Genomic DNA, 17,899 nt, shown 5'->3' on the forward strand with positions numbered 1-17,899 from the left:
TGTTTAAATGAGTCACTAAGCCAAATCTAACCCATTGAGACAGGCAGAGTTTATTAAATAATAATAAAAGGTATGGACAAGAATGTTTACAAAATCATTACACAGAAACTTTACACAAGGTTTGTATTTGAACACATATTTATCATGAGTGGAGTTTGCAGCCCCTCCCAGGCGAAGGCTCAGTAAGAGGACTTGAGTGTGAGTTAGACACTGCACTTGTGTAGGCCCTAAGCCTCAGGCTCCTGGAGTTCTGTCCGAGTCCTAGCTCACATCCACTAGCTCCCCCGCCCCACTCCCACTTCAGTGCTGAACAGGGTGTGAACATTTTTCAACTGCTTGTGGGGACGGGTAAAAAAGGTTAGTATGACATCGTTAGATGGTTAACTCAAATGACTCCCAACATGGGAGATTGACACAGATCTACGAATTACAGCAACAAGCATAATATTGTGGATGCTGGAAGTCTGAAATAACAACAGGAAATTGTGGAAAGATTCTGCTGGCTGGATCGCCTTTCATCGGAACAGTAAGAAATTGGGGCATTTTCTTTTATTCTTTCATGGGACGTGGGCGTCACTGGCTGGACCAGCATGCATTGCCCATCCCTAGTTGTCCTTGAGATTGTGATGGTGAGCTGCCTCTTGAATTGCTGCAGTCCATGTGGTGTAGGTACATCCACAGTGCTCTTAGGGAGGAAATCCCAGCGAGAGTGAAGAAATGGTGATATATTTCCAAGTCAGGAAGGTGAGTGACTTGGAGGGGAACCTCCAGGTTGTGGTGTTCCCATGTATCTGCTGCCCTTGTCCTTCTAGATAGTAGTGGTTGTGTATTTGGAAGGTGCTGCCTAAGGAACATGGAATTAAAGTGAATTCACTAGAAGGTTTGGAAATTGCGAAATGCTTTGAGGAGTAAATTGCGAAAACTTGTTCCTTTAGTTTGGTGAGTCAATAACCCAGGACACGGACTGAAGATCCTCACTGGAGGATTGAAAAGAGACATCAGCGGGAAAGATTTACATAGATTTACTATTAGATTAGGGAATGGTCTACCAGGGGGCTATTGAAGCAGAGAATGGATAAGTTTTGGTAACAAGGAATAAAAATGTGGGGATCGACAGGAAAATGGGGATATAGGTCACAGCTCTAGTTGAAGGGCCAGCAGGAGCACAGTCTTGATGGGCTGATTGGCCTCCTTCAGTTGTTCTGCTTCTGTTGGCTCCTGTGTCTGACCAAAATACTTCCAGGAGAGGCTCTGAGTCACAGAGGAAGTTGCATAGGGTATTTATGGGTGTTCCAGTGTTACAAGTCACAGGTATCAGTGCTGGCGATGGTCAGACTGCCTCAGATTCGAATGTGGAAAGTGCTGAAGGGAAAAATAAAATATTCTCAGCTGCAGACACACTAACAGCAGAACTCAATGTACAGAGTGAGGCTAGGTAACTTCTACCCAGCAACTATAAACACCAATCATCTAGGACTGAAATACCCTTAGCACAGAGCTCCCAGTCAGGTGGCCTCCAGTGTCCGGAAGCACTTTCACAGCACAGCCGTGAGCAAAAGTGAGCAGTGAGCTACCAGATGTGCCAATCACACAGGGCAGGCCCCTCCGACAACAGGGACCAGGGCAGAGAAACCAACGGCACAATCGTCTCTGAAATCGGGGTGTGGAGCAAGTGTGGCAGTGGAGTGAATCCCATTGGCGGGTGTGACAGATGATCTTGTGCTGTTCAGCCTTGCATCAATGTGCGTCATGGCGAATTCCCAGGCAGGCCCAGGAAGTCACTGTCCTCATGGGGTCAAAGGACACACTACCCCTTCCACCTTTACCCAGCCAGTGCCACACCCTTCCCCACTAAACCTTTCTCCCTACTTGGTCATCTTCCATGCAACTCCCACTGCCACCATCCAGTCCAAACATAGGCTGGCATTTGCAGACCTCCTCCTCCAAGAGGACCATGTAGCAGCAACTCACTGTTAACCATGGACAGTCAACCCCACCTGCTGCATGTCACTTACACACATTTGTGTCATAGACTCAGAGTTTTACAGCACAGAGAGAGGCCCTTCAGACCATCATGTCTGCACCGGCCATCAAGCACCTATCTATTCTAATCCCATTTTCCAGCACTTGGTCCATAGCATTGTATGCTGTGGCATTTCGAGTGCTCATCTAAAAGCTTCTTAAATGTTGTGAGGGTTCCCACCTGTAGCATCCTTTCAGGCAGAGAGTTCGATTCTCACCATGCTCTGGGTGAAAAAACTTTTCCTCAAATTCCCTCTAAACCTCCTGCCCCTTACCTTAAATCGATGCCCCCACCTCCCCACTTGGTTATTGACCCCGCTACTAAGGGGAGAAGTTTCTTCCGTCTATTTTTTGTACATCTCAATTCCCCCCACACCCCCAATCCTGGTGATCTTTCAATGAGCACATATGGCATTCAGTTTTTCACTGATTTTTATCCACTCACCAAGCTGGTGGTCCACCAAGCTTCCTGTGGCTGGTGGTCCACCAAGCTTCCTGTGGCTGGTGGTCCACCAAGCTTCCTGTGGCTGGTGGCATCAGAATCAGAACAGATCTCACCAAAGATTCCAAACGTAGAGGCTGAGTGAGTTTGGAAGGCAGGGTAGGTAAAACAGGGAATGGTACCTGAGGAAATCAGGAGCACGGATGATCATGTGCTGGAAATCTTCCAAGGATAGTTTGCCGTCATTATCCAGATCCGATTCATCGAGCACCTTCTCACACACCAACCTCACTTCCTCTGGTGTCAATTCATTCCGAGTCAGTTTGATTAGTGTCTTCTCCAAATCCGATTTGCAGATAAAATTATCATTGTTAAAATCTAGTGTTTGAAAGAAATCAGCTTCATTGCTCAGGTCAAAGCAAAGTCACAGAGGCTGTCAAAAGATCAAAATGACAACCATGGACGTGATAGGTTGAACAGTGCTGTCTTTCAACAAAAATGCTTTCAAAAGATATGGGTGTCGCTGGTTCGGCCAACATTTATTGCCCATCCTAATTTCCTTCGAGAAGATGGTGGTGAGCTGCCACCTTGAACCGCTGCAGTCCCTGAGGTGTAGGTACACCCACAGTGCTGTTAGAGAGAGAGTTCCAGGGTTTTGGCCCAGTGACAGTGAAGGAATGGCTGATATATTTCCAAACAGAATGGTGAGTAACTTGGAGGGGAACCTCCAGACGACGGTTGGGCTACAACTGAACAGGACTGGGAGGAATATCCTCGCAGGGAGATTTGTTAGTGCTTTTGAGGGAGTTTAAACTAATGGAGTGGGAACCTGAAGGCAAATTCGGAGCAAGGAATGGGAATCATGGAATCATAGAATCATACAGTGCAGAAGAGGCTCTTTTGGCCCATCGAGTCTGCACTGACACATAAGAAATACCTGACCTCCCACCATTTACCAGCACTTGGCCCATAGCCTTGAATGTTATGATGTGCCAAGTGCTCATCCAGGTACTTTTTAAAGGATGTGAGGCAACTCGCCTCTACCATCTTCCCAGGCAGTGCATTCCAGACTGTCACCACCCTCTGGGCAAAAAAGCTTTTCCTCATCCCCCTAAACCCCCTGCTCCTCATCTTGAACTATGTCTCCTCGTGACTGACTCTTCAACTAAGGAGAACAGCTGCTCCCTATCCATTCTGTCCGTGCCCCTCATAATCTTGAACACCACAATCGCCCCTGAGTCTTCCCTGCTCCAATGAAAACAACCCAAGCCTATCCAACCTCTCTTCATAATTTAAAGTTCCATCCCAGGCAGCATTCCATGTGAATCTCCTCTGTACTCCCTCCAGTGCAATCACATCCTTCCTATCATGTGGTGACCAGAACTGCAGACAGTGCTCTAGCCGTGGCCTCACCAAAGTTCTATACAACTCCAACATGACTTCTCAGCATACAGGAGTTGGGATGTCTTGTTGAAGTTGTACAAGACATTGGTAAGGCCACACTTGGAATACTGTGTGCAATTCTGGTCACCCTATTATAGAAAGGATATTATTAAACTAGAAAGAGTGCAGAAAAGATTTACTAGGATGCTACCAGGGCTTGATGGTTTGAGTTATAAGGAGAGGCTGGATAGACTGGGACTTTTTTCTCTGGAGCGTAGGCGGCTGAGGGGTGAACTTATAGAGGTCTATAAAATAATGAGGGGCACAGATCAGCTAGATAGTCAATATCTTTTCCCAAGGGTAAGGGAGTCTAAAACTAGACAGCATAGGTTGATGTTGAGAGGGGAGAGATACAAAAGTGTCCAGAGGGACGACTGTTTCACACAGAGGGTGGTGAGTGTCTGGAACAAGCTGCCAGAGGTAGTAGTAGAGGCGAGTACAATTTGGTCTTTTAAAAAACATTTAGATAGTTACATGGATAAGATGGGTATAGAGGGATATGGGCCAAATGCGGGCAATTGGGATTAGCTTAGGGGTTTTAAAAAAAAAGGGCAGCATGGATAAGTTGGGCCGAAGGGCCTGTTTCCATGCTGTAAACCTCTATGACTCTGCTTTTGTAATTTATGCCTTGATTGATAAAGACAAGTGTCCCATATGCCTTTTTCATTACCCTACTAACACGCCTTCAGAAATCTATGGATAAACATGCCAAGGTCCCTTTGTTCCACAGAACTTCCTAGTGTCCTACCATTCATTGAGTACTTCCTTGTCAAATTACTCCTTCCAATGTGTATCACCTCACACTTTTCAGGATTAAATTCCATCTGCCACTTATGTGGCCATTTGACCATCCCATCTATGTCCCGTCTGTGCAGCCAAATTCCCCTCCAACTCGATTTTCAAGTTTGCTGATGACACCAGCGTAGTGGGTCGGATCTCAAACAATGACGAGACAGAGTACAGGAATGAGATAGAGAATCTGGTGAACTGGTGCGGCAACAATAATCTCTCCCTCAATGTCAACAAAACAAATTCAGGAAGTGTCGTGGAGAACATGCCCCTGTCCACATCAATGGGAGCAAAGTAGAAATGGTCGAGAGCTTTATATTTTAAGATATCCAGGTCACCAACAACCTGTCCTGGTCCCCTCATGCTGACACTATAGTTAAGAGATCCCCATCAACACCTCTACTTTCTCAGAAGACTAAGGAAATTTGGCATGTCAGCTACAACTCTCACCAACTTGTTCAGATGCACCATAGAAAGCATTCTTTCTGGTTGTATCACAGCTTGGTAAGGCTCCTGCTCTGCCCAAGACCACAAGGAACTACAAAAGGTCATGAATGTAGCCCAATCCATCATGCAAACCAGCCTCCCATCCATTGACTCTGACTACACTTCCCGTTGCCTTGGAAAAGCAGCCAGCATAATTGAGGACTCCACGCAGCCCAGACCTTCTCTCTTTCACCTTCTTCCAAAAAGATACACAGGTTTGAGGTCATGTACCAACCAACTCAAGAACAGCTTCTTCCCTGCTGCCATCAAACTTTTGAATGGACCTACCTTGCATTAAGTTGATTTTCCTCTACACCCTAGCTATGACTGTAACACTTCATTCTGCACTCTCTCGTTTCCTTCTCTATGTACGGTATGTTTTGTCTGTATAGCGCGCAAGAAACAATACTTTTTACTGTATACTAGTACATCTGACAATAATAATAAATCAAATCAAATCTCCCTGTAGCCCAATACACTCCACTTCATGTTAACCAACCGGCCAATCTTTGTGTCATCCGCAAACTTACTGATCCTACCCCTCACGTAGTGATCAATGTCATTTTATAAATGACAAATAATAGGAGACCCAGCACAGATCCTTGTGGTACACCACTAGACACTGGCTTCTAGTCAATAAAATGGCCTTCTGTCATCACCCTCTGTCTCCTATAACTGATCCAATTTTGAATCCACTTGATCAAATTACCCTGTAATCCATGTGTATTTGCTTTCTTTACAAGTCTCCCATGTGGGACCTTGTCAAAGGATTTGCTGAAATCCATATAAACCACATCAACTGCACTATCCTCATCTACACACTTGGTCACCTCCTCAGAAAATTGAGAATTGAGAGAATTAGTAAGTGACTGTGAATGACAGAAGCAGGTTACAAAGCAATGCAGCACAGGATGTTGGCAGTGTTAAAGGGTATGTGTGTCAATGCAAGGAGCATCGTAAATATAGTCAATGAGCTGAGGGCACAGATAGACAGACACATGGCAGCATGATATCATCACTATAATGGAAACTCAGCTTGGGGAGCTCAGCAGCACAGAGGAGGAAGAAGAACGGAAGAGCAATAATGATGGGGGATTCCGTAATCAGGGGATCAGACAGACATTTCTGTGATAGTAAACATGACTCCAGGATTTGTGTCGTCTCCCTGCTGCCAGGGTCAAGGACGTCACAGAGCAGCTGTGGACATTCTTTGTAGTGAGGAGGAAGTCAGCCAGAAGTCATAGTCCACATTGGTACCAAAGATATAAATGGGAAGAGGGATGAGGTCCTGAAAGCAGATTTCAGGGAGTTAGGAAGTAGATTAAAAAGCAGGACCTCAGGAGCAGTAATCTTAGAATCTTAGAAACCCTACAGCACAGAGAGAGGCCATTCGGCCCATCGAGTCCGCACCGACCACAATCCCACCCAGGCCCCACATATCCCCACATATTTACCCACTAATCCCTCTAACCTACGCATCCCAGGACACTAAGGGCAATTTTAGCATGGCCAATCAACTTAACCCGCACATCTTTGGACTGTGGGAGGAAACCGGAGCACCCGGAGGAAACCCACGCAGACACGAAGAGAATGTGCAAACTCCACACAGACAGTGACCCGAGCCGGGAATCGAACCCAGGTCCCTGGAGCTGTGAAGCAGCAGTGCTAACCACTGTGCTACCGTGCCGCCCTATCTCAGGGTTACTCCCAGTGCCACATGCTAGTGAGCATGGGAATAGGAGGATTGAACACATGGCTGGGGAATTGATGTAGGAGGGACGACATCAGATTTCTGAGACATCGGGACTGGTTCTAGGGCAGTTGGGACCTGTCGAAGCTGAACAGGTTACATCTTAAGAAGCCTCACAACACCAGGTTAAAGTCCAACAGGTTTATTTGGTAGCAAACGCCACTAGCTTTCGGAGCGCTGCTCCTTCATCAGGTAAGTGGGAGTTCTGTTCACAAACAGGGCATATAAAGACACAAACTCAATTTACAAAATAATGGTTGGAATGCGAATCTTTACAGGTAATCAAGTCTTAAAGGTACAGACAATGTGAGTGGAGAGAGGGTTAAGCACAGGTTAAAGAGATGTGTATTGTCTCCAGACAGGACAGTTAGTGAGATTTTGCAAGCCCAGGCAAGTCGTGGGGGTTACAGATAGTGTGACATGAACCCAAGATCCCGGTTGAGGCCGTCCTCATGTGTGCGGAACTTGGCTATCAGTCTCTGCTCAGCGACTCTGCGTTGTCGTGTGTCGTGAAGGTCGCCTTGGAGAACGCTTACCCGAAGATCAGAGGCTGAATGCCCGTGACCGCTGAAGTGTTCCCCAACAGGAAGAGAACACTCTTGCCTGGTGATTGTCGAGCGGTGTTCATTCATCCGTTGTCGTAGTGTCTGCATGGTCTCCCCAATGTACCATGCCTCGGGACATCCTTTGCTGCAGCGTATCAGGTAGGCAACGTTGGCCGAGTTGCAAGTGTATGTACCGTGTACCTGGTGGATGGTGTTCTCACGTGAGATGATGGCATCCGTGTCGATGATCCAGCACGTCTCGCATTCCAACCATTATTTTGTAAATTGAGTTTGTGTCTTTATATGCCCTGTTTGTGAACAGAACTCCCACTCACCTGATGAAGGGGCAGCACTCCGAAAGCTAGTGGCTTGTGCTACTAAATAAACATGTTGGACTTTAACCTGGTGTTGTGAGACTTCTTACTGTGCTTACCCCAGTCCAACGCCTGCATCTCCACATCAAGGTTACATCTAACAGGACTGGCTTCACAGCTCCAGGGACCTGGGTTCGATTCCCGGCTTGGGTCACTGTCTGTGTGGAGTTTGCACATTCTCCTCGTGTCCGCGTGGGTTTCCTCCGGGTGCTCCGGTTTCCTCCCACAGTCCAAAGATGTGCGGGTTAGGTTGATTGGCCAGGTTAAAAATTGCCCCTTAGAATCCTGAGATGCGTAGGTTAGAGGGATTAGCGGGTAAATACGTGGGGGTAGGGCCTGGGTGGGATTGTGGTCGGTGCAGTCGCGATGGGCCGAATGGCCTCCTTCTGCACTGTAGGGTTTATATGATTATATGATTAAAGGAACTGATATCCTCACAGGGAGATTTAGCAGTGCTTTCGGAGTGAGTTTAAACTAGATTGTCAGGGGGATGGGAACCTGACGTGTGGCCCAAATTGGAAGGAAGTAAAATTGGTAACAGGAAATCGTAATGGGACCAGAAAGCAGGAGAAACAAAGCAAAGTATGAAGTCTGCATTAAATGTGGAACAATGTCAAAAAGACAAAGTTAAGAGCGCTCTACCTGAATGCACGCAGCATTTGTAAGAAGGTCAATGATTTAAAGGCATAGAGGTAAATAGGTTTGATATAATGGCCTTTACAGAAAAATGGCTGCATGGTGACCAATATTGGGAACTGAATATTCAAGGATATTCAAGGTTTAGGAAGGACAGACAAGGAGGGAAAGGAGGTGGAATTGCGCTGATAATAAGGGATGGAATCAGTGCAGTAGTAAGGGAGGATCTCAAAGCAGAAGAACAATATGTGGAATCTGTTTGGGTGGAGCTAAGAAACAACAAAGGGCAGCAGACATTGGTTAGAGTTGTTTATAGGCCACCAAATAAGAATGGTAATGTGGGACATGGGATTAATCAGGAGACGAGAGAAGTATGTAACATGAGCAATATTGTGATCATGGGTGACTTCAGTCTTCACACAGAATGGTTAAACCAAGTAAGCACTCATGCTGAGAGAGATGGGTTTCTGGAGTCTATTAGGGATAGGTTTCTAGACCAGATGTTGAGGAGCCAACCAGAGAACAGTCTAGATCTCGCATTACGTAATGAAAAAGAGCTAATTAATGATCTAATTACAAAGGAATCTTTAGGAAAGAGTGACCACAATATGATAGAATTTTACATTATAGAAACATAGGAACATAGAAGACAGAAGCAGGAGAAGGCCTTTTGGGCCTTCGAGCCTGCTCCGCCATTCATTACGATCATGGCTGATCATCCAACTCAATAGCCTCATCCTGCTTTCTCCCCGTAACCTTTGATCCCATTCACCCCAAGTGCTATATCCAGCCGCCTCTTCAATACATTAAACATTATACGTTATGTTTGAAAGTGAGGGAGTTCAATCTGAAGCCAGGGTGTTAAAGAAAATTCTGAAGATATGAGGGACAAATTGGCTGAGGTCAATCGGGAAAATACATTAAAAGGTATGACTATGCGTAGACAATGGATACTCTTCAAAGAACGGCACGGTAGCACAGTGGTTAGCACTGCTGCTTCACAGCTCCAGAGACCTGGGTTCGATTCCCGGCTCGGGTCACTGTCTGTGTGGAGTGTGCACATTCTCCTCGTGTCTGCGTGGGTTTCCTCCGGGTGCTCCGGTTTCCTCCCACAGTCCAAAGATGTGCGGGTTAGGTTGATTGGCCATGCTAAAAAAAAATTGCCCTTAGTGTCCTGACATGTGTAGGTTAGAGGGATTAGTGGATAAATCTGTCGGGATATGGGGGTAGGGCCTGGGTGGGATTGTGGTCGGTGCAGACTCGATGGGCCGAATGGCCTCTTTCTGTACTGTAGGGTTTCTATGATTTCTATGATATTACATATCATACAGCACCTACACATTCCTTCAAGGTGCAAACACCCAAGAAAGCCAGTCAATCTTGGCTGACAAAGGAAGTTAAGGATTGTATAAGATTAAAAGTAAAGGCTTAGAAGGTTGCCAGAAATAGCAGTAAACCTGAGGATTGGGAAGTTTGTGGAATACAGGAAAGGAAGGCAAAGAAACTCAAAGAAAGGGAGAACAGAATACGAGTGTAATCCGGCAAAAACACAAGGCTGTAAAAGCTCCTATATGTAAAAAGGAAATGTTTGGCTGAGATAAATGTGGGTCCATTATAGGCAGAGTCAGGAGAATTTATAAAGGGGAATAGAGAAATGGCACAAAAGTTAAGTGATTACTTTGTGTCTGTTTTCACCAAGGAAGATACAGGAAATCTTCCAGATGGAGAGATCCAAGGGACCAGGGAGAATGTGGAGCTGAAGGAAATTAGTATAAGTAAAAAGTCTGTATTAGAGAAATTCACGGGACTGAAAGTTGGTATTTCCCTGGGACCTGATATTACAGGTTTTGAAAGAAGTTGATACAGAGATAGTGGATACATTGGTAATCATCTTCCAAAATGCCATAGATTCTGGAATGGTTTCTGAAGATTGGATGCTAACAAATGTCACCCCACTATTTAAGGAGCGAGAAAACAGAGCTGTTAGTTTTACATCAGTGGTAGGGGAAATGCTAGAAACTATTGAGGATATGATTAATGGACACTTGGACAATTATGATCTGATTGGGCCTGGGGTAGTATATTTAGATTTTGTTAAAGACCCTTGCAGGAGGTTGATTAGCAAAATAAAAGTATGTGGAATAGTGGGCAACATACTGTCATGGATTGAGGATTGGCTAACAGGCAGAAAACAGTAGGAATAAACAGGTAATTCTCACATTGGCAGGCTGTGGCTAGTGGAGAAACCACAAGGATCAGTACCTGGGGCCCCAGCTATTCACAATATTTATCAATGATTTAGATGTGGGGACCAAATGTAATATTCCAAAGTTGGCGGATGATACAAAGCTTGGCGGGACTGTCTGTTATGAGGAAGATGCAAAGTGGCTACAGGAAGATTTGATCAGACTTAGTGAGAGAGCAAAAACATGGCAGATGGAATATAATGTGGAAAAAGGTGAGCTAATCCCCTTTGGTACAAGGAACAGAGATGCAGGATATTTCCTAAATGGGAAGAAGTTAGAAAGTGTGAATGTACAGAGGGACCTGGGTGTCCTTGTCCATATGCCACTGAAGGCTAACATGCAGGTGCAGCAAGCTATATATAGTTAGCCACTATCACAAGAAGATTTGAGTACAGGAGTAGTGACGCTGGCTTCAATTGTATAGAAACTTGGTCAGACTGCACCTGGAATACTATGTGCAGTTTTGACCCCCTTAGTTCAGTAAAGAAATTATTGCCAGAGGGAGTGCAACAGAGGTTTACCAGATTTATTCCGGGGGTGTTTCACAAAGAGAGATTGGGCAAACTGGTTGTATTATCTAGAATTTCAAAGAATGAGAGGTGATCTCACTGAAACATACAAAATACTTAAAAGAATAGACAGGGTAGATGCAGGTAAGATGTTTCCCTTGGTTGGGGAGTCTCAAACCAGGGGACATAAATTCAAAATAAGGAGATGCCACTTAGGACTGAGATGAGGAGAAATTTCTTCACCCAGAGAGCCGTCAAGTCTTTCACATTCTCCATCCCAGAGAGCTGTGGAAGCTCAGTCATTGAGTACGTTTAAGGTAGAGATCGATAGCTTTCTGGTTCACAATAATGTAAAGGGTTGGGGGGATAGGGTATTTAAGTGTCTGATCAGCCATGATTGTATAAATAAATGGCAGAGCAGGCTCAATGGGCTGAATGGCCTACTCCTGTTCCTATGTCCCTAGGAGGGGCACAAATGGCAGGCTAGCTCAGTTGTGTGGAATGCGTGTCTTGCAGTATGTGGGAAGTAGTGGATGCTCCTAGTGTCCTAGACGACTACGTGTGTAGGAAATATCACCAGCTTCAGAACCTCGTGTTTTGGGTTTCAGAGTTTGAGCAGAGGCTGGAGTCACTGTGGCACATCCGTGAGACTGAGAATTGCATGGATAGTCTGTTCAGAGAGGTGGTCATACCGCAACACAGGAGCCTGGAGGCAGAAAGGGAATGGCCGACAGGCCAAGAGAACTATGCAGGTATTTCAGGAGTACCCTTGGGAGCTCCTCACCAATTGGTTTTCTGTTTTGGATATCGGAGAGGCCATTGGTTCCTCACAGGGGTGCCACTAAGACAGTTTTGGATCAGCTTGCCAAGTTACTCTGTATCCCACATGCTTTTACCTTCTTGACCAGTCTCCCGTGTGGGACATTATGAAAGGCTTTGCTGAAATTCATATAAACTACATCTGCACTGCACTCATCCACACACCTGGTCACCTCCTTGAAAAATTCAATCAAATTTGTTAGGCATGACCTCCCTCTGACAAAGCCATGCTGATTCTTGGTGAAGCCATTCTTGATCAAGCCTTGCCTCTCCGAGTGAGATTAATTCTCTCTTTCAGAATTGTGTAGGATGCAACATATTGGCATGGATAGAAGATTAGCTACCAACAGGAAACAGAGAGTTGGCATAAATGATTCATTTTCTGGTTGGCAAGAATGAGTGGTGTGCCCACAGGGATCAAAGCTGGGACCTCAACTGTTTACAATTTATAGAAATGACTCGGATGAAGGGACTGAGGGACAGTTGCTAAATTTGCTGATGACACAAAGATACGTAGGAACGTATGTTGTGCAGAGGAAATAAGAAGTCTACAATGAGACGTAGATAGGTTAAGTGAGTGGGCAAAGGTCTGGCAATTGGAATATAATGTGGGAAAATGTGAAATTGTCCGTTTTGGATTGAAGAATAAAAAAACCATATTATCTGGATGGTGAGAATTGCAGAACTCTGAGGCGCAGAGGGATCTGGGTGTCCTAGCACATGGATCATGGCAGATGGAGTTTAATTTAGATAAATGCAAGGTGATGCATTTTGGTAGACTGAACCAGGGCAGGACCTCAATTAATGGTAGGGCGTTAGGGAGAGTTATAGAACAAAGAGATCTAGGGGTACATGTTCATAGCTCCTTGAAAGTGGAGTCACAGGTGGACAGAATGGTGAAGAAGGCATTCAGCATGCTTAGTTTCATTGGTCAGAACATTGAAGTTGTACAAGACATTGGTAAGGCCACACTTGGAATAGCGTGTACAGATCTGGTCGTTCTATTATAGAAAGGATATTATTAAACTAGAAAGAGTGCAGAAAAGATTTACTTGGATGCTACCAGGACTTGATGGTTTGAGTTATAAGGAGAGGCTGGATAGACTGGGACTTTTTTCCCTGGAGCGTAGGAGGCTGAGGGATGATCTTATAGAGGTCATAAAAAGGGACACAGATCAGCTAGATAGTCAATATCTTTTCCCAAAGGTAGGGGAGTCCAAAACTAGAAGGCATAGGTTTAAGGTGAGAGGGGAGAGATACAAAAGTGTCCAGAGGGGCAATTGTTTCACACAGAGGGTGGTGAGTGTCTGGAACAAGCTGCCAGAGGTAGTAGTAGAGAAGGGTACAATTAAAAAGCATTTAGACAGTTACATAGAACCATAGAAAATTACAGCTCAGATACAGGCCTTTTGGCCCTTCTTGTCTGTGCCGAACCATTTTTTGCCTAGTCCCACTGACCTGCACTTGGACCATATCCCTCCACACCCCTCTCATCCATGAACCCGTCCAAGTTTTTCTTAAATGACATGGGTAAGATGAGTATATGGGCCAAATGCAGGCAATTGGGACGAGCTTAGGGGTTTAAAAAAAAGGGCGGCATGGACAAGTTGGACCGAAGGGCCTGTTTCCATGCTGTAAACCTCTATCAGTATGCAGGTAAAAAAGCTAATAGAATGCTAACGTTTATTGCGAGGGGAATTAAATACAAATGTAGTGCTTCAGTTATGTAGAGCATTTGTGAGACTATATTTGGAGTACCGTGTACAGTATTGGTCATCTTATTTAAGGAAAGATGTAAATGCGTTAGAAGCAGTTCAGATAAGGTTTATACTGGACTAATACCTGGAATGGGCAGGTTATCTTTTGAGAAAAGGTTGGAGAAGCGAGACTTGTATTTTTGGAGTTTAGAAGAGTAAGAGGCGACTTGATTGAAATGTTTAAGATCCTGAGGGGTGTTGACAGGGTGGATGTGAACAGGATATTTCCTCTTGTGGGAGAATCTAGAGCTTGGGGTCACTGTTTAAAAATAAGGGGTGGCCCATTTAAGGGAGAGATGAGGCTAATTTTTTTCTCCCAGAGAATTGTGTGGCTTTGAAACTCTCTTCCAGAAAAGGCAGTGGAAGCAGAATCTTTATGTTTAAGGCAGAGGTGGGTAGATTCCTGATTAACAAGGGGGTGAGAAGTTATCAGGTATAGACAGGAATGTGGGGTTAAAGTTACAGTCAGATCAGCCATGATCCTACTGAATGGCGGAGCAGGCTTGTACGGCCGAGTGGCCTAGTCCTGCTTCTAATCCATGTGTTTGTGTGTAACCTTCCTCACAATTTAGTTCCACAATTTTCCTACGTAGCAGGATTCCCAAAGACCCAGGATAGGCTTTAAAATAGGATTTCCTCCTCTGGGGAGTTCCAGCTGGCAAGGTCAGTTAGAATCATAGAGTCATAGGGGTTTATAGCATGGAAACAGTGCTGTCCCCTCGTCTGTTCAAAGGAATGAATGGACCCAACATTAGACTCATTCTGGAGGATCACGTTGGGATAACAAGTTGGGGAAGTATCATCATAGAATCCATAGAATCCTTACAGTGCAGAAGGAGGCCATTTGGCCCATCGAGCCTGCACCAACAGCAATCCCACCCTAGCCCTATTCACGTAACCCCACGTATTTACCCTGCTCATCCCCCTGACACGAAAGGACAATTTACCATGGCCACTCAACCTAACCCGCACATTTTTGGAGTGTGGGAGGAAACCGGAGCACCCGGAGGAAACCCATGCAGACATGGGGAGAACATGCAAACTCCACATAGCCAGTGAACCAAGCCGGGAATTGAACCCGGTTCCCTGGCACTGTGAAGCAGCAGTGCTAATCACTGTGCCACTGAGCCACCATGCCGCATGATGTTCATGAAGCAACAGTTCCTGACTCCAGCTGTAGAGGGTTAATTGTATATCGATTATGCTGAATTATAAATGAGAGAAGAGCATTCATTGGTCTTTCCATTGAGCACGTGTAAAGACACTTACTGAAACTGTTGTGGTTGAGTTAGGAGATATATGCTTGTAATGCTTCACTCTGCAAATTATTGTAGGGCTGGGATTTTCCAGCACCCTGTCACAGGTTCTTCCATGGCAGAAGAGGCAAACTGGTCAAAGGTCCATTGGCTTCCGTGGGACCAGAAGATCCGGCTGGTGGGCAGGACCAGACGATCCGGTCCAAAGACTGAGTAAAGATTGGATCCAGCATCACTGTTCACAAACCGGCTTCCCAGAATATAATGCCAGTGTGAAAAATCTTACATCGGTGAAGGTAGAAAAGAAGTCACCTCGAATCATTCAGATCAAGCAAAACTCACCATAGATTTTAAATGCATAGCATGCCTTCAGATCACGCGGGGCCATCTCACTCAGCACAGAGAACATATCCAGAAAGTCATCCAAGGTCATGTTCCCATCACTGTCCTCGGAGAATACCTCTGCAATCCTCTGACGGAAGGGATTATCCTGCAATTCGAGAAGAGCGACATACAACACTAACAAATAGTGTGAAACCTGCACCTTCACACCATGGCATCAGCTTTGATGTCAGAAACGGGGGGTAAATTAGCAGAGAGATTACAGGGGAACACACTGAGTAATTGCTCCAATTCCTGCTGGGGCAAACCTTCCCATTTACAGTCAGTCTAGGGAAAATGGGTTAGTTTGGCTTCAGATTGGATTGAAGTGCTTTCGCTGTGGAGGACTTAGAGGGACTCAAGCTATTTTAGGTGCAGTTAGGTGTTTGATGTGTGAGGTTTTGGGGTGCAGGATGTTTTGGGGAAAATGGTAGCAAAGTGGTAATGCTATTGGACAGAGTGCTGGACTGATGCTCCAGAGATAGGAGTTCAAATCCCACCATGACAGCTAGAGGAATATAAATTCAATTAATTAATAAATCTGGAATAAAATGCTAGTCTCACTAATAATGGTCATGAAATTACCAGATTGTCGTAAGAAAGGATTTGATTGACTATTGTCCATTCTGGAAGGATTCCAGCCCCACAGTAATGTGGCTCGCTCTAACTGCCCACTGAAATAGCTCAGCAAACCATTCCATTTCAAGGCTAATTTGAGATGAACAATAAATGCCGGCTTTGTGTTGGGCTCTTTGGGATTCTGAGCTTTCTAGTTCTGTTGGACTTTTTGGACCTGCACTTCATGCAACATTGATAAACAAGCAAATGAGCTGATAAATGGAAAACCCTTCAAATGAAAACAACGCACACATGACCAGTAAATGAACTGTTAATAATATTCTTTTCAGCTTCCACCTCTAGGCATCAGAGACTGTGTTTCATCCCTGCTCACTAGTGGGTTTCAGGTTGCTGGAAAGATACTGGAAGACTCGTGTCAATTAGTACTTGCTGAATTATTCAAAATGGAGCAGTGAGAGTGCTCTTGGCACTAACTGTGGGTTCCTGCACAGTTACCTTCAGCTCTGGCATGCTGCCAATCAGCTCATAAGGAATCTTCACATCAGGGTTGTCCTTGTAACTGAGTGGCACCAACTGCGGAGCCAGGTCTCGGTAGCGATGGAACAATCTGGAACAAGGCAGAGAGAGAGGGAGGGACAGAGTGAGTGCTTAATGTTTCACTGAGGTCAGATAGAGTTTGCCTGAAGTTCCTTCATTGAAGTGCCTTGTCACATCACTATTCCAAACTCAGAACGTTATCAGAGTCATGGCCAGTGAGGACACCACACACCATTGTGAATTATTTGAGAAGAGGCGTCTTGTGAGAGGAGATTGGAGTTTCTCAAAAGACTCACCTTTATAGAGAGCACCTGATGCCAGTCAACCAATCCCACAATGGAGATCAGTAGTTCTCTGATTGGCAATTTAACTTGTCTACATCCTGTTACAGAGTCGTGGCACATCACACCAATTACAGACATACCATAATGGCCCTCACTCCATTTTGTTCCTTATTCACTATTAACATTCCAAAACACAGGACTTTGAGATGCTCCCAATCAATACAATAATCTCTGAACACACTCACTAAACAGAGACATATGCAGGGACTTTTCACTCTCACATTCTTATCACTGATTTTTTACAAACTAACTGCAGGAGACTCCAAGGAGGTGATGATCGGTTTATTCAAGCCTCTGCCGGGAGAACACTACTTCAGGGAAAGGTCTTTGAGGCAGACTCTGGTGTTTACAGAAAAGCTGTGCATATTTATACAATGCTTCGCACGTATACAGACATTGTTTAAATTTCAATCTAACCATACATATAGGTTTTACAAAAACAGGCATATCTTGTACGAGTCATGTATTTACCTTTGCAGCCACTGCAGAGGCTTCTAGCTTACCTCACCATGACTACCGCCCTTATCTTTAACTGGTCCTAAAACCGTCGTTTTTGTTATCTGACTCCAGCGCTTCGTCATCACTAAAAAAGGTCAGTTTGTGCAATTCTTGTGAGGTGCTAATGTGCAGCTGGAAATTCTGCTGACTTGAAGCTATATGGAGACCAATTCCTACTCGAATCCTGCACGATGCTAATCTTTGTAACAAAGAGGAAAGCTGGTTCTCTGTAATAAAGGGATAGAACATAGAACAGTACAGCACAGAACAGGCCCTTCGGCCCACGATGTTGTGCCGAGCTTTATCCGAAACCAAGATCAAGCTATCCCACTCCCTATCATCCTGGTGTGCTCCATGTGCCTATCCAATAACCGCTTAAATGTTCCTAAAGTGTCTGACTCCACTATCACTGCAGGCAGTCCATTCCACACCCCAACCACTCTCTGCGTAAAGAACCTACCTCTGATATCCTTCCTATATCTCCCA

At 45.1% G+C, this 17,899-nt stretch overlaps 1 protein-coding gene across 1 annotated transcript; it reads right to left on the reverse strand.

The window, feature by feature from the left end:
• Window positions 1-1,340: 1,340 nt before the first annotated feature.
• Window positions 1,341-17,496, reverse strand: LOC144485735 (calcium and integrin-binding family member 3-like). Its single transcript, XM_078203837.1, has 5 exons — window positions 17,424-17,496; window positions 16,530-16,681; window positions 15,417-15,564; window positions 2,647-2,842; window positions 1,341-1,362 (listed from the first exon to the last, which is right to left on the reverse strand). The coding sequence occupies exons 1-5, from the start codon at window positions 17,494-17,496 to the stop codon at window positions 1,341-1,343; spliced, it is 591 nt and encodes a 196-aa protein (XP_078059963.1).
• Between the last annotated feature and the right edge of the window lie 403 nt (window positions 17,497-17,899).

The sequence above is a fragment of the Mustelus asterias genome, unplaced genomic scaffold (genome assembly GCF_964213995.1).
Source record: "Mustelus asterias unplaced genomic scaffold, sMusAst1.hap1.1 HAP1_SCAFFOLD_214, whole genome shotgun sequence".
NCBI lineage: Eukaryota > Metazoa > Chordata > Chondrichthyes > Carcharhiniformes > Triakidae > Mustelus > Mustelus asterias.